General features: G+C 38.5%; 2 protein-coding genes across 4 annotated transcripts; both read right to left on the reverse strand.

The window, feature by feature from the left end:
• Positions 1 to 257: 257 nt before the first annotated feature.
• ush1gb (Usher syndrome 1Gb (autosomal recessive)) lies at positions 258 to 10,593 on the reverse strand. 2 transcript variants are annotated; one of them, XR_013795700.1, is made up of 5 exons: positions 10,318 to 10,587; positions 6,011 to 6,461; positions 3,728 to 4,303; positions 2,577 to 3,050; positions 264 to 1,804 (listed from the first exon to the last, which is right to left on the reverse strand). XR_013795700.1 is itself a non-coding variant. In XM_079595646.1 (4 exons), the coding sequence occupies exons 1-4, from the start codon at positions 10,479 to 10,481 to the stop codon at positions 2,766 to 2,768; spliced, it is 1,476 nt and encodes a 491-aa protein (XP_079451772.1). In that variant the 5' UTR covers positions 10,482 to 10,593; the 3' UTR covers positions 258 to 2,765. The 2 variants fall into 2 exon arrangements, 1 of the variants encoding a protein (XP_079451772.1); XM_079595646.1 differs by having other exon boundaries at positions 258 to 3,050; positions 10,318 to 10,593.
• Positions 10,594 to 10,749: 156 nt separating this feature from the next.
• On the reverse strand, positions 10,750 to 26,626 carry hid1b (HID1 domain containing b). Of its 2 annotated transcripts, none has more exons than XM_079595633.1 (19): positions 26,426 to 26,626; positions 25,487 to 25,636; positions 24,433 to 24,603; positions 23,888 to 24,001; positions 22,942 to 23,048; positions 22,427 to 22,540; positions 22,100 to 22,352; positions 20,737 to 20,793; positions 20,450 to 20,590; positions 19,983 to 20,073; positions 17,866 to 18,017; positions 17,530 to 17,608; positions 17,282 to 17,446; positions 15,419 to 15,661; positions 14,394 to 14,542; positions 14,225 to 14,305; positions 13,978 to 14,069; positions 12,780 to 12,938; positions 10,750 to 11,624 (listed from the first exon to the last, which is right to left on the reverse strand). In XM_079595633.1, exons 1-19 carry the CDS (start codon positions 26,489 to 26,491, stop codon positions 11,561 to 11,563), a joined length of 2,448 nt encoding a protein of 815 aa, XP_079451759.1. In that variant the 5' UTR covers positions 26,492 to 26,626; the 3' UTR covers positions 10,750 to 11,560. The 2 variants fall into 2 exon arrangements, 1 of the variants encoding a protein (XP_079451759.1); XR_013795699.1 differs by having other exon boundaries at positions 11,153 to 11,624; positions 12,780 to 12,973.
• Positions 26,627 to 27,492: the final 866 nt, after the last annotated feature.

Genomic DNA, 27,492 nt, shown 5'->3' on the forward strand with positions numbered 1-27,492 from the left:
AGCTATAGAATAAACGGGCTCTCTTATCTGTGGACTCGCTCATGTATTTATTTACAAACCCCGTTCTCCCTCCTCTCTCTCTTTTACTTCACTTGGCAGAAGACAAAAGAAAGGTTGAAGCAAAATAATGGAGGGTCAGTGCAAAAAAAAGAATGAAAGAAAGAAAAAGAAAAGCAGGAAAGCGATTCTATACAGTACACTGAACGCAAACAATGTTAAAAACACAAACAAACAAATAACTCAAACACAGGTCAGTCCACAATGGTAATAATGACACGTTTATTTAATTAACATTGTAACAACTATTCACAATTTGTCACTGAAAATATTGGCATTTGGCTTCCCTGAAAATTAGTCTGGTTCATATTTCTTTTGATTTTATAGGCTGAAGTATGACCTGGCATAGTCAGGGACAATCATGAAATACGAAAAGACAATTCTATTTCGAGTATCATAAAAAATGCAAGATGAGAGGAAAGAGTACAAGCAAAAACAAAACAATCATGAAACATAATGCAAAACAAATGAATGTCTTGCTTTAAATCCCTCATCCTCTTATTTTGCAAACATAGAGGTTACTTTTTTACGTTTTATGAATTACTTGCATTTTTGTATTAAACATTTTTATATTTAAAATTGACTACCCAAAATAATGTGACCACTTACACAAGAATGTGTTTGGAAAACATTAACACGGAAATGTGTTTCGTGAACGAGTTAACATGTAAAAGCGAGAAAAACACACAGGAACAAACAAAGCATTGCATTTGCATCCAGACAATCATTGAACACACTACCAGGACAACAGTGTGAAGCTATACGTGTGTATGTACAGATGGAGATGGAGTGTGTTTGTATAGACAGATAAAGTAACAAGAGTTATATCAGCTTTCAGCATGTCAGTCTCTCAAACCCGCAGCACACACACCCATAAATGAGCAGATAGAGGAACACAGTATCCAGAGCAAACATGTCACCCACTGAGCCAGAAGCTTTGACTGCGGTCGATCGATAGCAAACACAGAACCGTACAGTACATCAATGAAACTGTACAAACATCACATGGCCAAGGAAGATATTTCACACACACCCAAACTCCAGCCTTCTCTCAGCAGGAGTCAGTCAGTATAGTATGCAATCACTATCATACTCAGAATGCTGTACATTTCCAACATACAGAAAATTTCCCATGAGTCAAACTGCAATGTGTTTTGGCTGGACATCGACGCTGTCCAAAGCTCCATGTACAGTATGTATGCACAAATATAAACATAATCCCAAATATAAAAACATTGAATGCATATGAATTCAGTTCCAAAGTGCAAAAATTATATAATGTCAAGTTTGGACACATCTGACCTGGCTGTATGATCTTAAAGACTTTTTGATCTAAAAGTTTATTTTCTATAGCTTCCCACTGAGGTACATTAAACTAATAAAAAAACAATTTAACGTAATCTGGGAAGATGTGGGAAACTAAAGCCCTGATATATAGACTTTTTGCTCCATCACTTGCAAATCTGTGTTAACATTGTCATATTTAAGCTGGGTTGTCATGTGGCAAGGTCTGAATTGAGTTGAAAATGCTAATTATTTCTGCATATTACTCTAATTTATCTTAGTCTTAAAATATAGTATCCACATGCATGACAATTCACAGAGTGAACCAGGAACCACAGTGTATTTGATGAACCTCAAGCTGGTAAGAGTTTATGCCAATTATACCACAAAACTAAAAGGGTATTCATAGCCACATGTAGACTTCATTCTCCAAGTAGAAGCTCTTTGTGAGCAGGAAGCAGTGCTGGATAGAAAATGAGACATATTAGAAGACCTGTAGTTTTCCTCCCAGCCACAGGGAGGCAGTTGTTTCAGTCACTCATGCACACTCATGCATGCATGCACACACACACACACACACACACACGCGCACGCACCGACGCACGCACAATGGCTCAGTTCCAAATGCAGGTATAAGAAGTATTTAAAATATGTGAATTGCATTGTGCAACCATAGACTGTAAAAAAATGTCACGCATTTCAAAATTAAACCGGATTTGTAATTAGAAGAGAAGGATTGAACTTGATTTTATCATTCTGGTATTGACTGAACAGGTTTTAGAGATAGTATTGTATAACAGAATGTAGTCAGAACAAGTTTACTAAAACAGTGCATAAGTAGGGTTTGGCTATATTAATATTATTCAATAGCCTGCAGAGATGCTAGCAGAAAAACAAAGTAATTTCAGAGGAAGAGCAGGTTAATGTATTTTGCTTAGAAATACTAAGCCAAACACATTTTTTATTGCCCTGCCCTATGAAATGATGTGAATGCACCTTAAGACTGGGGATGCATATTTTATGAACAGTGTCAATTGAGGCATCATACTAGCTCCTGGCGAGAAGTGGTTCAAAAGCATTATTATACTGCCTCCTAAAATACATTGCTTTGGCCAGATTCTCAGATAGCATCAGAAATCCTAGAATGCAACATATATACATCCAAAATGGTGGACAAGATGAGAGAAATGCAGGTTATAAAGTACTGATAAAAAGACTAATTAAAATTGATTTACCTTTCCTGTGCGTATCATGTATCAGCTGGGAGTCAAGTCTCCCATGCACTTTGCGTGAGAAGCACTATTTGTATACCTTGTTAAGTTGCAATGTGATACAGTTCAGCTATGATAGGCATATGCCTATGCAGGGAGCAAGGGAGTACAGTAGGTTTTGGAACAGAGTCAATAAGAGGAATACACACTCTTTTACAGCATAGTGTCTTGCATGCCGTCAGCTCTGTCCATAACATTTTTGCGTCTGTTGCACGCATCCAATAGTTTTTTGCGGGGTCCGAGTGGGATGTGGATGCTAATGAGGTCCTGCTCAGAGCACAACAGCAACGCCTCCAGGTCCATCTGCTCTCGATTGAAGATGGACAAGAAGTCGTTCAGTCCCTGAGATGCCAGGAAAACTTCCAAAGGAGCCGACGATGGCTGTAGTTCGTCATCCTCCTCCTCCAAACCGAGGTCTCCTTCCTCCCATGGCAAATCCTACAGGACACCGCCAACATTAGAACGATCAAAGTCTCTGGACACCCACTTTTACTTAACAGGTTTGCATATTTTAGCTTACTAAGAAAAGCATAAAGTCAAACATGCAGGCATGCAATCTCCATGGGCAACCATACTAAAATAGGGCCCTTTTCTGTTCCAGCATGATGCATAAAGGTCAATAAAGAAATTATTTTATAGTATGAAAGAATTCGAATGGCCTTCACATATCCGCTGCCCTGAACCCCACTAAAACTGATCTGGAGTAAATCCCTAAATGTAAGTTCCAACATTTAACGTAAAAGTTTCCTATAAGAGTGGAAGGTGTAACCAACTCCATATTAATACCCTTGGTATTGAAATTAAATGTTCAGCAAGCACATATGAGCATGTTTTTGGATGTTCAAATTTTGGCCACGTAGTGCAGGGATGGGCAACCCCTGTTCTGGAGGGCCACTGTCCTGCAGAGTTTAGCTTTATCCCCAATCAAACACAATTCTCTTAGTTAGATTTGTATAGATTTGGGATGGAGCTAAACACTGCAGGATAGTGGACCTCCAAGACCGGAGCTGCCCATCCCTGATGTAGTGCAAGTACAAGACAGTCAATAGTAAGAGTCTAGCTCAGGTGGTAGAACAAGTGGCATCCATATAGTATCTGCAGATTTACGTTTGTACCTGCAAATTCTTCTCTTGGAGGCTCAATGAGCTGCCTATGCTGACTTCATCAAGACTGGGTGACCGTAGTGGCAATCTCCCTCGTAAGCGGACGTTCGGGACTCGTCCCACTGGTTCACTCCCCACCACGCTTCCCTCATTCCGTCCCATTCGGAACAACCCGTCACTCACATAATTGCGACGGAAAACCATGGTACCGAGTCCTGGGCGGTTGAACAAAGAATCCCGACCGGAGTCCGTACTTATTTCGGAGTATGCAGCATCATATAGACCTGGATCACTGAGTGCGCGGGAAACAGTATCTACCTCATCGTCATCTTCATCTTCATCTTCCCTTATGTCCTGTTTACCAGAAAACATGTTACGGATGTTGAGTCGAGGATTGGACTGCTGGCGTGGGCTGGCGTATGTACCCTGCTTCATGAACATGACGTCATTGCCCAGCTGAAGACCAGAGATCGAGCGAACACTCCTTCGACCGTCTTCGGAAATCTTGAACGTCCCATCCCCTTGCTTCTTCTTCTCAAGACGCCGCAGAATCTTGGTCCGGCCTCTAGTTGTGGACTGAAGCGTTGCCTGTAAAGAGAAGTTTCTCATGGTCATTTTCTCTGTTATACTTCACCCTGTATACAAACTTGTTAGCATTGCCGGTAACAATTTATTTTACAGTGTCCTTGTTACATATGCATGTACCTACCATAGTAATAACAGTAAATTATGCATAATTACATGCAATTAACCCTCAACCAAATCCTACCCTAACTCTATAGTAAGTACATGTAGTTGCTTAATATTACTCAGTACTTAAATATATAATTACACTGTAACAATGACACATGCGCTGACGTCTGAAAGGCATTATGCAACTTTAACAAAGAAGAAAGTCTTAGGGTGCTTTCACACTGACAGTTTAGTTCGGAACGGGGCACGGTTCGCAAATTGCTAATGTGAACGCTGTCATGCGGACCCGGGCGCCGAACCCGAGACTACCTGGAGGAGGGGGTCTGAGTTCAGTTACTCCCAAACCGTCCCGCAGCAACACAGACTCGGGTGCGCGCTTGTTCAGGAAGTAAAAGTAACCTGCACATGCATTTTAGCTGATTATTATGCATTTAGTTAAATAAAACACATGTAAGGGATGATAGTGTTGATGATTTAGAGTGAGCCTGTAGTGTATTCACGCATAGCGCGTGGAATCAAGGCAACACATTTGTAAATCTACTGTCTCCTCAAAAGAGTCTGTTTGCAAGCAGCAGAAGGCCACTTTATGTGACACACGCACAGTAAACCTGTGCTGTTCACTCAGCTGTACATAATAGCACCGAATTAATAAAAATATGCACGCAAACGCACCAGGGTTCGATAGAATCAAGTTGAGTGTGAAACCAGACCAGCGCCGGGAACAATCACGCTCTGGCTCGAACCGTAACAAACGAGCCCAGTGTGAAAGCCCCCTTCATTTCTCAGATGATTTATCCAAAGCAATGTACAGTCGTTTTATATCAGGGTCATTTGCACAAAGGCCAATAAAGAAAACCACCTACCCTGAACCCCATTGAACACCTTTGGGATAATTTAAAAATGCAGACAAACATGAGTCAGGCTACAATCTTATTGCTATCATATTACACTCTTTTCAGGGGTGTCCAATGGACTTTATGCACAGCTGCACTACTTCCTGAACTTTAGCCAGCTCCCTTTGTTTCCTGTCTGCCATTATTGGACAAACTGATTAATCCAGATGTGCCTGACCAACAACAATAATCAGACACACCTGGATTAATCAGTTTGTCCAATAATGGCAGACAGGAAACAAAGGAGCTGGCTAAAGTTCAGGAAGTAGTGCAGCTGTGCATAAAGTCCATTGTGCTCATGGCCAATGTTCTCCAACCTGGACTTTTATTGGGATCACTAAGAATTTGTTTAGCTGGTTCAGGTGTGTTTGATTAGGATCAAAGGCCCTTTGGAAGAAGGATTGGACACTCCTGCTCTTATTGCTGGCTGAAAACCCCCAGAATATTAAATAAATTAATATGTAAGATGTAGGGTATGAACCACATAGGAGACTCTTTAGGATATTCTTTACGTTGCCTACTCCTTACAACAGGTTTTGCAATGGGAGTGTGCTTATGACACTTTAAAACGCCAGCTCACTAGGTTTTGAAACAGAATATATAACTTGCTTCTCCATACTGACCTAATGGTTGACTCCATTAAGCAAAGGATTTATGTTTGTGTTACTGGTTCGATGGCCCTTTGTACCCTTGTGTTCAGACACAGTACCTGTGAGTACGTCATGTTGGAGTCGAGGGTGTTGAACTGAGGGATCCTTCGGCTTAAGGTGCTGCTGAAACTGCTGTAACTCATCGTATCCGACGTGTCCATCGCAGCGCTCTCTCTCAAGAAATGCTTCTCCATGCGTGCGTGATGTTTGCGCTGAAGCTTTTCACAGTTCATAATGCGTTTCTCTGCATTACGGAAGGCACGGTCCTTCAATTTGCTCACCAGCTTGGGGTTGATGGTGATCTGTTTGGCGGCGATAGAGTCCAGATATCGAACACAGTCCATGTGGCCCCTAGAAGCTGCCATGTCCAGTGGCGTGTGGTAGTCATTGTCCAAACACCACACGTTGGTGCCAAATGACACCAGAAAGGACAGACAGTTGAGATGGCTGTTAGCTGCCGCCAGGTGAAGAGGAGTGTTTCCCCAAATATCACATTTGTCTGGATCTCCTCTGTGAACCAAATAACAAAAGCAATAGTGGATTGGTTATGTGTAATTCTATTCTACTGATTCTAACATAGTTTACATGGTCAAAATTAGTGGTCGATGGATATGGTTTTGTCAGTGATTGATACCAAAAGAGCAGGGTGGCTGATGGCCAATATTTAAGTAAGGGATAATGTACATCCAGCCGGTTGTTATCACAGAATAAACCAGACAGGGTTATCAGGATAAGATGATCTTGCATCACCCTGTCTGGGTTTATTCTGCCATAACAACCGGCTGGATGTGCATTATCCCACTTATTAAACGGCTACTTGCCACATAAGTAAATAATTAGATTGAAATATTGATCCGAGTCAAAATATTTTATTAGCTCTTTAAAAGCAAAGCGTCCGTGGAGAGAGCAGTTGCTCATACAACAGTCATACAACTTATTACATGGTATTTCTATTTCACCACATAAATAATTATGGGGATAAGAGATATTGATTCGTTTTAAATCGTACCTGTCTTATAATCCATTACAATGCACAAAACAATCATTGCAAAATGCCAACAGCTGAGTTTGTATGAAACAAGAGAGAGCGAATCCGCGAAACCAGATGACAATTATATAACACAAAATATTGATTTGAGTTTTAATATTTTATTTGCTCACCAAACGCAAAACTTCCACAAGTAAAAAAACTTTCCTAGCAAGCATAAAGTGCCGACTTCAGTTACCCAGATAAGCCTATGTTATCAGTTTTTACCGGTTGTTATCGGGGGATAACATGCTGCTGGATGGCCAATCAGAATCAAGTATTCCACAGAACCGTGGCGCATAATAATACAATTGAAAAAAGTTTCCTGGCCAATTCTGATAATGATAATCTCAAAATTATCAAATTTTGGTTGATTAATTGGCCAATTATAGTGTAAATATAGAGTGTGTGAATACATGTGTCTCTGCTCATGAGCATGTTGGTGCATGAGCGCATGCATTCATGTTCTGTTGTGTGGTAAGGTGTTAATCTAAATACGTAACATGATGCTTTGGATCTCCACTTACCCCCTGTAACACACATGTACACACACCTACTACACACATTATGCAAACTGCCTTTGTGACTCACCTCTCGAAGTCATTAAAAACTGTGCACCATGTAATGCATTCATCATCTCCAGTATTCATTACCAACCATACTTTTACAGACTTTCTTTCTGCTTGTTTCATGCATGAGACACTATTGACAATTTAGTACAAGTGCAAAACTCACTTTATTGTAAGTCAGTGTAACATTAACCAATAATCTGGGTGTCAAACTTATGTAGGTCTATGTTTTCCCTTAAAACCAACTGAAGTCCAACATAGTTAATACAGATTCAATGATGCTGCATATATAATGCTGTCTGCCCTCACTAAGGTCCATATAACTGCTCAGTGTTTTCTCTTTTAGTCTCAGATTATCATTCCTGCAAGAGTTTCTGCAGTACAAATGGCTACCCCTCATTAGCAGAGACCAGCACAAACTATACAAGGTTTTATGGGACCATGTGGGGTCACAGAATTGAAATGCAGAAAGCAGAAACGTGAAAGACTGAGGTGCATAATGGTCCTGACATTCAAGTTAACAAACTGCCAACAGCCAGAGAAACAGGAAGGTGGCCGAGGAATAGCCCTAATTCATTATGTTGACCTTTAACTGTGAACATTAACATCTTTCTCTCTGTCTGGCCATGTGTAAAAGTCCTCTCCATGAATGTGCACGAGGCCATGAACACCTCTTAAAATCTCCAGCATTGAAACGTCCTGCACGTTAGAGAGGTAGCACAGACGTGCTGGAGACTGAGGATCACTTGGTCGGTGCAGTCTGTTTTTATTAATACTCTCGTACTTCTTTCAAGTAAAAGCCTTCTCAGCCATCAAGAAAAGCTCGGTTCAAAATATTTTTGAAATTAAAATTAAGTAGTACACACTTGGGCCTCATTCAGCATCTGTGCATCTAATTTCAAATATTTTGTTTGTAATCTTTTTTCCAAATGTTAAAACTTCCTATGGATGGAATGACTTTCCTTTTTGGATGATATCTCCTCTCCAACAATCTGACTCTGTTTAATAATCTAACGCACACTTTTTTTTATATAGTCCAGTCCACTCCCGATGGATAAAATCTAGGGCTCGACTTAATTTTTAGTTAAATATCCGGTTTTACTCAGAAATGCGTTTTATTATGGAAGTAAAATGCGTTGCAAACAGCATTTCACATTAACGTAAACATTACTTCAGTATAAACCCGTTCTTATTCCAGAAATATTACCTCAAAATCAGCACAGAACATGCACAAACATCTGAGCCTATACTCATCACATCCACGAGTCTCTCTCCTAAACACACACACTTTGGGAATCATGAACTCTAAATGCTGAGCTATGACTCAAACTGCATTGGTCTCTTCTTCTGAATGTCTCAGTAACAGATCTGATGGAGAACACTAATTAGAGAACAGTGAGGGTGTTCACGGAGCAGAACATTTAGCTTTCATTATTAACCTTGTCTTCAGATAAGAGCCAGGTTATTTAGATCTAATTACCTAATGACGAGAGAAACGATGCAATGCTAAAGCTTTCTCCTAAAGAAAGTTTCTCCTAAAGCAAGTTTCTCCTAAAGAACAGTTGACAGAAAAATTTAAAATAATGTTATTATTCCCTTTCCCTCATGATGTGTTGGTGCAGCCTGTTCCATGTAAAAATCAGATTAACAGCATTATCTTGTGAACTATTCCTTTAAAAAGATCAGTAAGACTGCTGAACGCTGCAGATTACAGTAAGCCTTTATCTGCACGTCCTCTGCATGCAGAGTTCATTATTTATTATATAATATAGGCCTACTTTTAAACAAGACAACACAACAGAAAAGCATACTTCAAGCGAGATGCAATATTCTCCTGGTGACCTTTATTTTAATTAGCCCAGAGCAGTAAATATGCAAATAAAACGATCCAGATATCCATCAGTGAGAGCGCCTGGGTTTAGGACTAAATGATCTCAGATGTGATCCGATACTGGAGAACACAGAACAGCCATCCTGTTAATGAAACCGTATGAGCCAAAACATAACTAGACCTGTATATCATATTAATTATTTTAAAAATGTATAAACTACCTTCTTCAAGTAGACTCAAAGATATACAGGGCTTTACAGACTAATCATTTAAAGTTCCACAAATAATTTTTGGTTACACTTTATTTTAAAGTGCACAAATGAATGAACTACATGTTCTTAATATAGAGTTAAGGTTGTGGGTTTGGTTTAGGGTTAGTTACTTGTAATTATGCATAATTTACTGTTATAAGTACATGTAGTAACGTGCAACTACGTCACCTTAAAATAAAGCGTTACTGAATTTTTTATTCTCCTTACAAAACCTGCTAAATAAATAATACTGATCAGCAGAACATAACAGTATAAAAGATCTTCTCTGAAAAATATTGCATTGTTGAGGGTCTCGGGGACCCCAGGCATTAAAAGTGAGTAAAGGAAAGAAATATTCCCAAGCTAAGATTTTTAGCTTAACAAGAATCTTGTTATATTGTATTTGTGCACAATGCATTTATTTATTTATAGCTGGAGTCAAACTGTTACTATACTAGATAACAGTCCAGGTCTGAAAACACATGCTTACAGTCTCAATAACAACTGCCTGCTGGAATTTAACTCAGCGAATATTACAATACAAATCTCTCTATTATTATTTTCACACATACGCCATCTGGGGTCTTGAAATTAAAATGTTAAATAGAAAATTATGTTAAAAAAATAAAATAAATGCATGAATAGTTATATACATTCTCCATTAATAATTCACGCATCAGTCACTGACCCTCGTGCCACCAGCAGTCTGAGCGCGTCCAGGTTGCCGTGGTGCGCGGCCCAGAGCGTCGGCGTCATCCCATCCTCATCCGGCGCGTTCAGATCTTTGCGCGTCGCGTCTCTCAGCAGGTGCAGGTGCCCGTCGCGAGCCGCCCGGTGGTATTTATCGTTCATGGCGGCGAATGAACCTCTACCCCGGCTCACGGACGGGCATCTGGCGTGTGTGTGTGTGTGTGTGCTGGCGAGATTTCACGTGCGCTTCAGGCGTCTCCACTCGAGCAACTGCATTCACGCTCGAGCGGTTGCTATGGGAGACCTCCGGAAAGGCCACGCCCACTTCCTCTAAGCGCACACCTGAGAGACGAGAAGTCACACCTGCGGTGACACATTCAGGAAAATCACACTCTGCTAAATGCACATTAGGAGAATAATCAATATTGATGCACGATATATAATACAATGATTTGACACGAATGCCAATTTAGATAAAATCAAACATGAGTAAATAACCTGCACACCCAGAGCAAAAGGACACTTTGCAAAGTTGGAAATCTTCTTTCTGAAATTTTAATCAAAAAGATCAATGTACATATGACATTTTATAAAATCTTGTAAGCGACTGTATTAAGTTTGCTCTAGCTGCCTCTGAAATTATGTAGCACGTGTCAGATAGAGAAACCTTTTAATGTTCAACCAATTTCTGTTGGATTAATGAAAGTCTCATCCTACATCTGCATCATTCAGTGATATAATATTGCATATTCAGAGATTATATAATATTCTGTTCCATACTAATTTGAACAGGTTTCTGACATTCGATTTGCAAACAATAAACGGGACCAAATGACTTAAAGAAAGTTTTTATAGTATTTCTATATATGCAGCATTCAGGTTTTCCAACATTAAGTTTTTGCTTCAGTTTATATACAGAGTTCATTTACACACAGAACACTATTACAGTAAAAATAACATAAACCCCCAGTATAAACACACACACTCCTCTCGCTGTGCACGAGGTCAGAGACCGGAGGGTTGTGTGTATCGACTCACAGCGGAAAATGAAACCGTGTCAAAAATAACAGAAGAGTTGGACTGAGCATCAGTTCATTCGTATATACTGTACAACACAAACACAAGGCAAGGAAAACGAAATCTTAGACTGCATTGAATTATATTTTGGAGAGATAATGTGAAGTTCAATTCTTTTAGTGTTTAGTTTGGAGAAGCTGAATCAACCGGTTATCTTGATGTCATTAAATTCTCTGGATCTCGAACAGCTTGACATCAGTGTCGTACCAGACGGGAGGATCCACGTTACTAAACAAGAAGAAAAGCAACTTTTATTATATTTTATGAGACGTTAGCAACATGTGAATACATTCAAAACATAACAACAATTAGTGCTGGGCAACGATTAATCGCATCCAAAATAAAAGTTTGTGTTTACATAATATATGTGTGTGTACTGTGTTTAATTATTTTGTATATATAAATACACACACACATGCATGAATATAAGAAATATTTGCATGTGCATATGTGACCCTGGACCACAAAACCAGTCATAAGGGTCAATTTTTTGACATTGAGATTTATATATCATATGAAAGCTAAATAAATAATAGGACAATATTTGGCCGAGATACAACTATTTGAAAATCTGGAATCTGAGGGAGCAAAAAAAAAAAATCGAAACATTGAGAAAATCTCCTTTAAAGTTGTGCATTTACAGGTGAAACTCGAATAATTAGAATATGGTGCAAAAGTTCATTTATTTCAGTAATTCAACTTAAAAGGTGAAACTAATATATTATATAGACTCATTACATGCAAAGTGAGATATTTCAAGCCTTTATTTGTTATAATTTAGATGATTATGGCTTATAGCTTATGAAAACCTTTTCACAATATTCTAATTTTGAATTTGGGGTTTTCATAAACTGTAAGCCATGATCATCAAAATTATAACAAACAAAGGCTTGAAATATCTCACTTTGCATGTAATGAGTCTATATAATATATTAGTTTCACCTTTTAAGTTGAATTACTGAAATAAATGAACTTTTGCACCATATTCAAATTGTTTGAGTTTCACCTGTATAGTTCACGATTGTGCTGCATTCACTCACATACATATTTTGGAACATGGAACATGATCTTTACTTAATATCCTAATGATTTTTGGCATAAAATGCCAAATTTTAACCCGTACAATTATACATAATTTATATTATATATAAATATAATTATTATATAACATACAGTATATACATGCATGTGTGTATTTATATATGCAAAAAATAATTATACACAGTACACACACATATATTATGTAAACACAAACTTTTATTTTGGATGTGATTAATCGTTACACAGCACTAACAAATATATGATACTAGATTATAGTAAAATGAAATGGACTGTTTGTATTCCTTCTTTGTCCTGTAGAGGGAGACAGTGAGCAGAACTCACCGTAAGTAGATGATGCCCCACATGTACGTGCGGAACCACAGAGCCGTGCCCTCGTTGGCCTGGTACTTGCGGATGAGGATGGGATGAGGGATCGGCAGCAGACCCACCAGAGTCCCGTGCTGCAGGAACTTCAGGATCTCAGACTCATCCGTCAAACCTCTACGAGAACAACAAGAGTCCCTCAGTCAAGACTGCTGCGGGGAGGATGCATTTTTGAAGGCCAAAACCCAGAATCAAGTCAGCATTTTAACACTTCTGTTTCCATCGTACCGAATCAATGGGTTTTTGGTTCAATGGCACTATAAACTATGAGATCACATTGAAATGTGTTCTTTAAACCTGATTATAGGACTGAGAAATTTTAAAAATGTCATGATGTAAATTGAAGCAATACATCAGATTCTGCACTATTTCTATATATTGTATGATGATTTTTGGAACTTCATGATGTGTGTGTGCATGTGTGTGTGTGTGAGTGAGTGAGAGTGTGTGCATGTATGTGTGCCTGTGTGTGAGTGTGTGCATGTATGTGTGCCTGTGTGTGTGTGTGTGTGTGTGTGTGTGTGTGTGCGTGCGAGTCTGAGTGTATGTGTGAGTGAGTGAGTGAGTGAGTGAGTGAGTGTGTGTGTGTGCGCGCATGTGTGTGAGTTTTTGCGAGTCTGAGTGTATGTGAGTGCATGCATGTATGTGTGTGAGTAAGTGTGTGTGTGTGTGTGCATGTGTGTGAGCGTGTGCATGTATGTGTGTGAGTGAGAGAGAGAGTGTGTGAGAGTGAGAACGTGTGTGTGTGTGTGTGTGTGCGTGAGTGAGTCAATGAGTGTCTGTGTGTGTGAGTCTGAGTGTATGTGAGTGCGTGCATGTATGTGTGTGAGTGAGTGTATGTGAGTGCGTGCATGTATGTGTGTGTGCATGTATGTGTGTGAGTGAGTGTGTGTGTGTGTGTGTGTGTGTGTGAGAGAGAGAGAGTGTGTATGTGTGTGTGTGTGTGTGAGTGAGTGAGAGTGTGTATGTGTGAGTGTGTGTGTGTGAGTGAGTGAGTGTATGTGTGTGTGTGAGTGTGTGCATGTATGTGTGTGAGTGAGTGAGTGAGTGTGTGTGTGAGTGAGTGAGAGTGTGAGAGTGCGTATGTGTGAGTGAGTGAGTGTGTGTGTGTTTGTGTGTGTGTGTGAGTGCGTGTGTGTGTGTGTGTGTATCTCACCTGTCTATGCAGATTTTCTCCACCTGAGGCACCAGCACCTGCAGGAGTCTCATTATAGTCTGCAGAGGAAGTTTACTCTTCCAGGAGAGGACCTGACAGAAAGCATGAACAGATTGATAAACTCATTGGATGTGAGTGTTTTGGAGAGGAATATGCATAGCTATACTTTCTGAAAATGTTCACAAATATTGTGGTGCTCACGAGGTCCTCACAAGCATTGGTCTACACCTGAGGCTTCATGACTCACCCAGTCCGGAGCAGGAGTCCAGTCTGACGAACACGACGCGCGTTTCTGACTTTTCACATCACAATCCTCACTTAACGAATTCTGAACCATTAAAAAAGAACATTTTATTGATATAAATAGAACAAATAAACAAATATTAAATGCCAGAGGTCATGAAGTAATGCTGTACCTTGTCATCTTCACCTGAGGTCGCTTCAGCGTCTCTGACTGGCGTCTCAGAGCTGCGATCTGATTGGCTGAGAGGAGAGTCAGTGTTCTGCAGTAACAGTGTAGATCCGTCCTCAGAAACCTGGGACGCTTCTGTTAGTTTATCGATGCCTGCAACATAATGAACCAACTCTTTTTTTGATGCCATGTCATCAGTAAGGATATGTTCAGTTAACAACAAAAAAAAGTCATACAAAATCACAAAAATGTGTAAATTGACAATTTCGAAAATATATTTAGATAAATTTTTTAATACATCAGTTAAACATCTCTCTCTAAAAAAAAAAAAATCACTTCTCTTTACTTTTGAAATCAATGCATTTTAATATGTTTAACGGTCATTCGAGTTCCACAAGGAAGATGGTTCTTCACCTTTCAATAAATATGAATATGAATAAATATGAATATTGAATGACCCGAACAGCAGCTAGTAATAACAATATGATCATACCTATATTTGAAATGTTTTTTTATTTTTTATTATAAGAGTTTATTACTGTGACAGGCTTTTGCTCATGCATTTCATAATGACAAAATTTAAGATGGTGTGAGATGAGATTGGATAACTGGACTAACCGGTGGGCCAATCACATGAGTGTTTTGATGAGCATTAAGGAATTTATTCAGTAAATGTGTTTCCATCATAGTTTACTGTATATACATGTCTTGTTACCTGCAAGATTTGATGTGCATTTAGCAGTTTGCATCCATCACATTTTTATGCAATATCCCTAAATTCTCTTAAAAACATGTGGATGGAAACAACAACATAATAGTCAGGGGTGTAAAACTGCACTTCCCAGCAGAGTTTAGCTTCAACCCTATTTAAACACACCAGATCCAGCTGATCAAGTCCTTCAGGAGTATGTGTGTTGTAGCAGGGTTGGGACTAAACGCTGTATAGGACTGTGGCCGTCCAGGGGTTTGACACCCCGAGGGTAAATGGTGCAACTGTGTGTATAGGTATAGAGAAAGTGTGTTACATACGTGGCATGGCCTTCAAGCTTGCGTTCAGAGTGCCCGTTTGAACCGGTGTGGTTTTATATGGTTTCTCACTGCAGGTGGCGCTGTAGGGGTTGCTGGTCTCCATGAAGACGGCATTATGGGTGCTGTTGCTCCTGCTTCTCCTCTGCAGAGCTTTCTGGATTGAGCTGACGTCTGTAGGCAGGTTAGCCAGCTGGTGGAAGAGGTTGCGCTTGCGGATGATGCCGTACACCAGGTTAAAGTTCCCTGATTATACAGATGAATACACAAATGCATGTGACGAAGATTAAAATCGTCATGTTTTTGAACACATTCTCCTTAAATATGTCATTCTATCCACCTATTTTGCAACATGGAAGGAAGATTTACTTTGAAAATCGATTAAATTTAGTTTCTGAACTGAACTTAATCAACATTGAACTGACTTGAGCTGAATAATGACACTTTTGTCTTTAAAGGATAATTCCGGTATTTAACACCTTGAGTCTATATAGTAGTTTGTTTTGGATGAACAAGAGTGGTGGACAACATTTTTTTGACAATGGTTCCTCTCTCGAGTTTTTGACAATAAAAGAATTGGCCATGGACCCATTTAACATTGGAGTCAATGGGCATGTCCGAAAATGTCATTAAAACAGCCAATAATGTTCATTTACAAAACTGTTAAACTCACCGAGTGGTTAGTGGTGTTAGTTGATGTTCCAGAAACAAAAAGTGTTGCGAAATACAGTTTCTGTCGTGTTTTATTCGTCATTTTCGAGCACTCAGTCCTTCAACAGAATTCAATGGGATTTTACAAAATGACGAATAAAACACGACAGAAACTGTATTTCGCAACACTTTTTGTTTCTGGAACATCACCTAACATCACTAATCACTCGGTGAGTTGCACAGTTTTGTAAACGAACATTATTGGCTGTTTTAATGACATTTTCGGACATGCACATTGACTCCAATGTTAAATGGGTCCATGGCCAATTCTTTTATAGTCAAAAACTCGAGAGAGGAACCATTGTCAAAAAAATGTTGTCCATCACTCTTGTTCATCCAAAACAAACTACTATATAGACTCAAGGTGTTAAATACCGGAATTATCCTTTAAGAGATGTTTCAGGTTTATTAGTGCTATCTAGAAGAATAGTGAAGTAAATGGTAAAACTATTTGCGCTACAAACCAGTGTGTTTATGATTATGTTATAAAGTAGGGCTGCATAACGATTAATCGCAACTAATTGTTTGCAGAATAAAAGTTGATGTTTACATCATATATGTGTAAAATAATTATGTATTTATAAATACACACACATGCATGTATATATTTAAAAAATATTTACATGTTTATATACATTTTTATATTTAAATATACTTTATATTATATATAATTATAAATACTTAATGTATAATTTTTTTTTTTCTTAAAATTATACATGCATGTTTGTGTATTTATATATACATAAGTATTATACACAGTACACACACATACTGTATATGATGTAAACAAAAACTTTTATTCTGCAAACGATTAGTTGCGATTAATTGTTATGCAGCCCTATAATAAATTAAACTAATATGATAACAAATATCAGTTTGCAGTATGAAGAAGCAAAAGAGACACCGGAAGCCTTGCACATTCAAGTTAGAAATGCATCTGCTCAACATTAAAAATAAGGTGGATAAAAACAAAATCAGGGTTGCAAAGAAAAAATTGTGTACCAAGGCTTGCTGTAGAAAGCATGCTATATGCTAAAATGATTTGCATTCAATAATTAAACTTTAGTCCCTTCCACTTTTTTATGTTATTAGTCATTTAAATGCAGAACTGTGCAGACTGTATTCACAACAGCGATGCCGCTTGAAAACACTCACCATCGAACTGGTACTGGATGACGTTGTTAAAAACTTCTAGCAAGAAGAAGACCAGGTGGTGGTTGGCAGGTGAGAAGAACAGGAAGCAGGTGTTGGAGAAAACCTCCAGCAGGTGGAGTAGTTTGTTGGCCGCTACCATAGACAGACTCTTCAGGTACGGAGACACTGGAACAACAACACAGGCGATCCATCAGGAAATGAAAACAATCTCTCAAAACATATGCTTTTCTCTGAGCAGATGCACTTACCATTCACTATAACAGTGAGAAGACAATCATACAGCGGCTGCAAACGCTGGTGGCCACTGGTGATGATCTTATGGAAAACCTATATTTCAATTCAAATCAGTTCTTAAATCAATGATGCACTTCTTAGAAATAATCATGATGCACTAAGTTTTAAAATGCATGTGCAATGCATTTGAAATGCATGGGAGGACAAGTTAAATCTGTGAATAACACACAAATAGTGAAAAAAGTGCACAAATCATTTGGCCGACAGTTATTATGCTTTTATTGAATTGCTTTGTGGCTTTTAAACCATCTTCAACAGCAAAGGCAGACGCATGTATCCGGTTATCTCACCACTATCAGCAGATCGGCGTGAGTCCCAGCGAACACTGAAATATCCATCGGCACTCGCACACAGTACGGCTTATTCAGACGCACCCCAAAGTTCCTCTCTCCGCTCAACAGCAACAAGATGAACACGCCGATGTGCACCAGACCGACACGTGCTGCGAACACATGCATATGAACACTCACACACACATATGAACACTCACACACGCATATGAACACTCACACGCATATGAACACACACACACATGCATATGAACACTCACACACACACACACACACACATGAACACTCACACACACATGCATATGAACACTCACACACACATATGAACACTCACACACACATGCATATGAACACTCACACACACATGCATATGAACACTCACACACACATGCATATGAACACTCACACACACATGCATATGAACACTCACACACACATGCATATGAACACTCACACACACATGCATATGAACACTCACACACACATGCATATGAACACTCACACACACATGCATATGAACACTCACACACACATGCATATGAACACTCACACACACATGCATATGAACACTCACACACACGCACATGAACACTCACACACGCATGCATATGAACACTCACACACGCATGCATATGAACACTCACACACGCATGCATATGAACACTCACACACGCATGCATATGAACACTCACACACACATGCATATGAACACTCACACACACATGCATATGAACACTCACACACACATGCATATGAACACTCACACACACATGCATATGAACACTCACACAAACATGCATATGAACACTCACACACACATGCATATGAACACTCACACACACACACACATGAACACTCACACACACATGCATATGAACACTCACACACACATGCATATGAACACTCACACACACACACACACACACACATATGAACACTCACACACACATGCATATGAACACTCACACACACATGCATATGAACACTCACACACACATGCATATGAACACTCACACACACACACGCGCATATGAACACTCACACTCACACACACATGCATATGAACACTCACACACACATGCATATGAACACTCACACACACATGCATATGAACACTCACACACACATGCATATGAACACTCACACACACACACGCATATGAACACTCACACACACATGCATATGAACACTCACACACACATGCATATGAACACTCACACACACATGCATATGAACACTCACACACACACACGCATATGAACACTCACACTCACACACACATGCATATGAACACTCACACACACATGCATATGAACACTCACACACACACATGCATATGAACACTCACACACACATGCATATGAACACTCACACACACATGCATATGAACACTCACACACACATGCATATGAACACTCACACACACATGCATATGAACACTCACACATACATGCATATGAACACTCACACACACATGCATATGAACACTCACACACACATGCATATGAACACTCACACACACATGCATATGAACACTCACACACACGCATAGATTTTACACATGCACACTTTATAAAATAATGCACCTCTTAAAATGGGCAATACATTGGTAACACTTTATTTCGATAGTCCATTTAGACATTCTACTAACTAAAAGTAACTTTGCAGCTACATGTCAACTAACTGTCATTAGAGGATTAGTAGACTATCTACTTAATATCTGCTAACACTTTATTTTGATGGTCCCCCAACAGATATTCTACTGACTATAAGTAACTTGGCAACTACAAGTCAACTTATTCTCCTAACCAGAACCCTAACCTAACAGTCTACTACAGTCTACTACAGTCTACTAATACTCTAATGAGAGTTAGTTGACATGTAGTTGAAAAGTTACTTATAGTTAGTAGAATGTCTAAAGTTGACTATCGAAATAAAGTGTAACCAATACATTTTATTAGATCAGAAATATGATTTTTTTTTTAAAGAAAGTACTCATACCAATTCAAACCATCATATTATTTAACAAAAAAAGTGTCTCTGAATGTACAGTAGAAGGGTAAAATATATGGGTGAATTTATGTTGTGCGTGTACACCGGATGCGTCAGATACTCACACTGATTGGCACGAGCGTCGTTCAGATAGAACAGAATTGGCACCAGAATATCCAGCACGTCACTGCTCTTCAACACGTAGAACAGGAACTTCTGAAACACAGAGATGAAGAAACGCCACGGTCTGAACTGTACAGGTATATAAATACTTCTTCAGCTCTGTGCTTCCAGAAACTGCATTTAAAACACAATTAAATGTAAAAGAACTTGTAAAGAAAAAACATCTGAAGAACAGAGCAAAGCCGTGTCAGTAGTCTTGCATTTTTATACCAATTACATAAGAGTTAAATAAATTGAAATGTATTTTATTTCATATTTTATTTTTATTTTAAATAATGTATTTTACTTTGTTTTATTTTGAATAAAAACATTTTTTATTTCATTTTTTTTTATATTATTTGAATTAAATAAATATAAAAAAATAAAAATAAAAAAATAAAATAAAAAAATAATAATAAAATAACGGCACCTTGTTGAGGTCACAGAGTTTCCAGAAAAGCACCAGCAGCTCCTGATCAAACTGGATCTTCTTGCAGGAGTGGGGCAGGTACGTCTGCATCAGGGGGTTATTGAGCAGCCGGCTGATTCCTCGCAAGATTAAATGAAAATCCTACAGGCAAAAAAAAGATATGCATTTATAAATCTAGTATTATTCTTACAATGAAGCATTATTATCATTATTACACTGGTAATGTGTGAGAACACTGATCATTTGTAAGGTAGGATGGGGTTGTGAAGTGTTCACGTGCGTCTCACCTCTTCTCTATGGATTCGAGACAGGTAGTTTACAAACAGGTTTTCGCCTCTTGAAGCCTGAAACATGTCATTAAGTTAAATCTGATCCTCAAGCAGAGCGTTTGAGATACTCAACTATCATAATACCAGACACATGCTCTCTTTCAGAACCCGCTTGGACAGCATTCTTGGGAATCACAGACATGCCTTGTTTCGGGCTCAAATGTACAGAAAATTATACAGTCTTAAGTTCCCACTTCCATGCCAACAATAATTGTTCTATTCAGCACTGAATAAAAAAAAGCCACTATTTTAAGCTTGTGCTTACGGTTTACCGCATGTTTCATTGCAGTATCACTGCATGTTTAGCTCATCGAGTGGCATTCAGTTATCATCTAACAAATAAATAGTTATTTTGCATTGCATTTCACTTATTTTTATCTTAACTTCAGGGAAGTCATCAAAGTTGACATTACTTAGCATTGTGTGATTATATTGTATTTATTGCAGATCATTATTGCAGTAAAGTTGGATCAATTCAATCCAAATGTATCCGCATACATACAAAATACTCATATAAAGTGATGTACTGTGTACTTTATATCCAATCTTATATCATCCCAAAAAGTAACTATTATCACCCAATTCTTATTAAAATGCAACTAAGGCATGAAGATATTAAGATATCACAAACATCATGATGTTCAGTGTTACTGAACACAATGATGTTCAGTAAAGCTGCTTTGAAAATGTGCATTGTGAAAAACGCTATATAAATAAATGTGATTTGACATGGCATGTAGCCCTGTCGCAATTATTGATTACTCATTTGATTGTGGTTATTCGATACGATCTAATCACAATAATTTGAGATAACTGCAATAATTGTGCAGTCTAAATCACATTTTTCCAAAGAATAAACAAATAAATCACGGTTCTAAAATACATAAAGATAGTCAGAAGTCTTCCTTCATACGAAATTAAGGTTTGTGGGTTTATTTAATAATCAGACTGCATTTTATATTATAATGTAGGATATTATAATTAATTCTAAAAATATGAATTTTCAGAGCATTAAAGTGCCTATTTTATTATAATTTTTTATTATTATCACATTTAAAAGTAAAAAAAAAAGGAAATGTATGCGGCTTCAACTGTAAGGGACATGAACAAAACTTAAAAAAATTTTTTTTATTAATTGCAATTATTTGTATGACAATTACTCATCATGACAAAATTCATGATCGTTAGAGGCCTAATGGTACTAATGTAGTAGGTCATTATCCACACATACAGAAAATTCACATACTATCCACAACAAACATGGATATTTCATACATCACACTGTTCTGAACACAGCCATAGTACACATGTGTGTCGTTACCTTGCATCCTTCAGTCGTTGTGTTCTTGTTGTAATCGGCAGAGCCGGTGTCAGTGCTCGGGTTCAGGCTGGCGTTCGCGTTAGTGCCGTCGACAGGCTCTTGCTCCAGTGAGACGATCAGAGTCTGCAGGGCCAGCTCAGCTAGCGCCCCCCGCTGGTCAGAGAACATCAGGTGATTGTACGGGATACCGTACCCGACAGGATCATACGCACACACCACGTTAAGAAGAGAGGTGAAGAGCGGCAGGGCATGTCTGAGACAGAGAGAGCACGCTTTAATTGTGATGTAGCACAACCAATGAGAATAAAGGAGCGCGCATGTGGTTACCGGTTTTCTCTAGAGCAAAAGAACGAGACCCATGGGTTGAGCGCGTGCGTGTCAGATGGAGACTGATACATTTCTTCTGAGAAACATGTCAATAAAAGCTTCAACAACTCTGCCCTGGGAGAGAGAGAGAGAGAGAGAAAGAGAGAGAGAGAATTTATTTAGCAAGGATGCATTTAATTGATCATTAATGACAGTTAAGATTTATAATATTAAAAAAGATTTTGTTCTTTTGAACGTTCTATTCATCAAAGAAAGAAAAAAATGCATCACTGTTTCCACAAAAATATAAACCAGCACAAATGTTTTCAGCATTGATAATAAGCAGCAAATCATCATATTATACTGATTTCTGAAGGATCATGTGACACTGAAGACTGGAGTAATGATGCTGAAAATTCAGCTTTGATCACAGGAATAAATTACAGTTTCAAATTGAAATAATAGTTCATAATATTATTGTTTTTACTGTAATTTTACAGACTTGGTGTGCAGTATGAAGTGGTCAGATCTCTGACCTGTTGGAATCATAAGTGTGATTGAGAGGCGGAGTCTGAGCGAAGCCAACGCCAGCTTCCCAGATGAACTCACAGCTGTCTATAGACTGGATATCAGGAGCACCATCCTACACACACACACACACACGCACGCACGCACGCACGCACGCACGCACGCATGCACGCACGCACACACTATTTATAAACATATATATTATAGAGAGAGAGAGACTGCGAGATTATACATTGAAACAAATAGGTGTAGGATTTACTCTGAAACAATGAGCACTTCTGAGGAAATCTAATTTTTGGGTTTGACAAAGTCCAATACCATTGATGTAATTGATCTTCCAGTAAACTACACATCAAAAAGCAGAGCTATTGTTGTCTGTCATTAAGAGATATTTAAAATCTATTCATATGTATATATAATAATAAAAAAACAAAAATAGTAAAAATACTAAAATAGTAAATATTACTAAAATTTTGTAAAAACAAGTACTAAATATTGAATTTTTTAATTTGCAAATCATGTGACATTAGAGAACCGTTAACATGCAAATGTATGGTCAAATTATTGACCTACTAACTTAAAATCTCAAGGGTACTTCATGTTAATATTTAATGCGAAAAAGTGTTTGTGAATAACGCAGAAAACAAACATACTGATCAAATCTTTACACTAAATGCAGTGCAAGTTGCTTTGGATAAAAGCAAATTTGCCAAATGCATAATTTTTTTTAAATGTCAACACATTTTCTGCAGATTTCTTTAGTGTTAGTGCAAGAGACTGCCGTGCCATTATTATTTTAAAAGAGTACCGGTAACCATTTTGTTGAATGGCGGCTTACAGTATCATTATTAAAACAAAAACTGTTGCTGGTCACTTCTACATCATTCGGAGTGTCTCTTTCTGTCTTAGCAAGAGGCTCTTGGCCAGAATAAGTAATGATGGATGGAGATATACCGCAGTGGTCCTGCAGTGGCTCTCGACAGTGAAGTCTGGACAGAAGAGCAGATCGGAAACAGCGGTGAGGAGAGACTCCGCCAACGGCCGGCTGGACTCGTCATCGCCTTCATCCTGCGCAACACAATCTGTCAGTCTACAACTCACGCTTTTAATCACAAACGCAGGAATTTAATCACAAACGTTTTTTTCCAAACAGTACTTGGAAACGAGCGTGTCTGACCAGGAGCTATTAGCTTTCTGAAGAGTTTCATACACACAGTCACATCATCAATACACTCATTCTGCTCCCTTCATCTCTTTAATCACAGGATATTTAATATGCCGTCATTCTGTGAGACGCACACAATCAGAGCAGTGTTCAGGCTGGTAACAGGAGACCGTTAAAATACACTGGAGAACACACACACTTTTAGTACTGCTTCTTAAAACCTGCTTGCACGCTCTGGGAGGGTGTGAATACTTATGCACTGCATAATCAACCATTTGGAGAACTTTAATCACACTAAAAGCAATGATGAGAAATCCCTGAGTGAAATACTCACAACAGACTTGCCCACTTTTGGCACGGTGGACCAGAAGAAACCACGCCAGTCTGGATCCTCAAAGATGTACGGCAGAATCCGAGTCAACAGACGAGTGCAGCTCAGTACGGTCTGTCTGTCTCTCTCACACACACAGCCCGAGTCTGCGTTCAACACCAGCCTTTCCACTGCCTGCAACACACACACACACACACACACACACACACACACACAGACACACACACACACACACACACACACACACACACACACACACACACACACACACACACACACACACACACACACACACACACACACACACACACACACACACACACACACACACACACACACACACACACACACACACACACACACACACACACACACACACACACAGTTAAGTACTAATTAGTTGATTATTTATTCATTTAAATTTTACCTCATGACCGCTCAAAAATAGTCCAAATTTGAGAAACCTACATATTAAGAAACCATCATTAATATAATTCAGGAATATATTTATTTTACTTGCATAAACTTTAACTTTTAGATGAATAAGAAACACAATTTTTCATGCTACAGTGGTTCATTAATATGCATGCATAGTCATGTTTATCAACAAAATCCACAAAGTGTGAGATATGAAAAAACCCACAAGAGTCATGCATAACATTATGTGTTAAGCCTCAGTTGATACCTGGGTCAAAATGGACCCGAATGCAAAAAGTGGAGAAGAACAGTATGCGACTAAAGTAGAGTAGTATGTCCAAATTCACAGAACTCATAAGAAAGGAGGCTAAAAGTACACGGATGACCTACTACATTCGGCGAGATTGTGCATACGATAGACTCTTTAATATCCCATGAGGCCACGGGAGAGGATTTGTGAATGGCAGGGAACTAATGCTGGTAGGTCACATGATAATCTCAGCATGGCGAATGTAGTACGTCCGCATTACATTCATACTACACACATGCATACTATATAGAACATTCTTTTTTTTAGTGGTTGTTAAAAATAAGTACCTACTCAAGAGAGTATGCAATTTCGAACGCAGCCATAATTTACCTTGAAACAGAGGGTTGCCAGATTGGACGGAGACTCCTCTCTCACAGCACGGATCTCAGCGGCAGGAACTAGAGCAAAAATATCCTGCGCCGTCAAGTCGACGTCAGTCCAGAATTGGTCCCAGAACACATCATCAGAGGCCTCTACGGGCTGTAAAAATAAAAAATAAATCACACACGGGGCAATTTTCATAAGTTAAAATGAATAAAAGCACAACCATTCAATAAAACTTTTGAGATGGGATTTAGTGACATTGTCTGTGGACATCTTCCCTTATACCTTTTTCCCATTACAGTAAGTGCATCTTGCCCTTTAATTATCATTAAAATCATAAAAAAGTTAATTAAATGCAAAGCATGTTAATGGCCCTGAATTCTTCATTCAATTCACTCAATATTCAAAATATATTATCTTTTATTTGTTTATATAATATAATACTACTTTTCTCACCAGTCTTTGTTACAGGACAATGTAGATTCTTATTTTAAATCCTTTACAAACAAGGCGTTTTCTTAAACTGGGAAAATGTAAACAAAGCAGCTCAGCTTTACCTTAAATGACCATCACCTGTAAAAAAGGTGATGGTCACTTAGAAACGAGAACAACAGAACTGAATGTAATAAAAACACAAACAGCATGACTGCACACAGCTGTCATATCTGTATACATTTTCTGATTCCCTCTCGTTTCGTTTCTGAGCATATTGTGAATAATTTGACATAAAATTATAGAATTAGGATTTTAAAAACTAACATTTAAAATGAAAATAAATCTTAAATTTCCAAACGGGTGTATAAAGTTTAACAATATGAGATTATAAGAAAAAGAGATCAAGCGACAGTATTCCATCTGTTACACTTTAACAGCGTTTTGGAACATTTTGACCTCTACACAAACATTTATAAAAGTCACAAATGCCAAATAAAAAGTAAACCTGACCTGTGTTTTGGTAGTAAGTTGAATCACCGCTTTTCTGAAGTGCAGTTTGGAGTCTGAATTACCCATCTCTCTCCGATCTGTCCACCGCGCACCTGTGGCGCAGGTGAACACGACGCCAAATTACCAATCCTACTACAGCAAAGGTTTAGCTCATGAATATTGATTACGCAATGCTGACGTTGACGTTAATCTGGCTGGCGCATCCAATCACATAATGTATTCATATTTGAGCGCCAAGTAGGATTCTGTGATTCGCCAGCTGCCTGGCGCCCGTTTCATCCCTTATCCAATCAGTTTGATCATCTGAGGTAACTTTCGCCGCCATGTCATGAATATACATGAGGCACGTTTAACCCATAGTAGGACTCGTTTGTTTCTGACCAGGATGCGAGCATGGTTAGTTTCCGGGTGTGTAAAGTACATATTTGCTCAAAGATTACTCTTTAAAAGTCGTGTGGCTTAAGTATAGTGTGAATTCATATTAAGTTGTTACTTTAGAGGCGTAGCTAACATTAAATGCAATGGACGGTAGGTATGCTCAGAATGATACAGGTTGTTGATTCCTTTAGCCTGCACTAGCCGACATTAGACATGTTGTGCTTTAAATACAATCATATACACACAATGAATATATTATCTCTCCCCAGTGTAAGTATATGTTTTTCTGGAAGGTGTTTAGCATGAAAGGCCACCTGTTGTATTTGTGGACATTGTTTAATTACTGCACCATTATTTGCTCAACGAAGTCAATGTGCAGAATTGATTAATTATGTTTTTAACTATGCTTTGCAGAGCCGTTGGTGATTTGCAGTGTGTTTGTTGTCAAACTCAAAAATGTGTTTATTTAAAATTTTTCAAAAATGTGATTATGTTATATGAAAACCGTAATAATTGAAAGTATTTTAATTTGTCGTGTCAATTTTTTTGATTAGATCAGATATCATTTTATGCTGTCATGTTACAATGTACCCCTCACATGTTACAAGGGGTATGTTGTCACATTTCACTCCCATTCTTTCAGGGTATATCAAGAAAAAAAGTATACACTGTATTAATGAAACAAAACC

This window comes from Phoxinus phoxinus (assembly GCF_949152265.1).
Source record: "Phoxinus phoxinus genome assembly, chromosome: 21".
Classification (NCBI taxonomy): domain Eukaryota; kingdom Metazoa; phylum Chordata; class Actinopteri; order Cypriniformes; family Leuciscidae; genus Phoxinus; species Phoxinus phoxinus.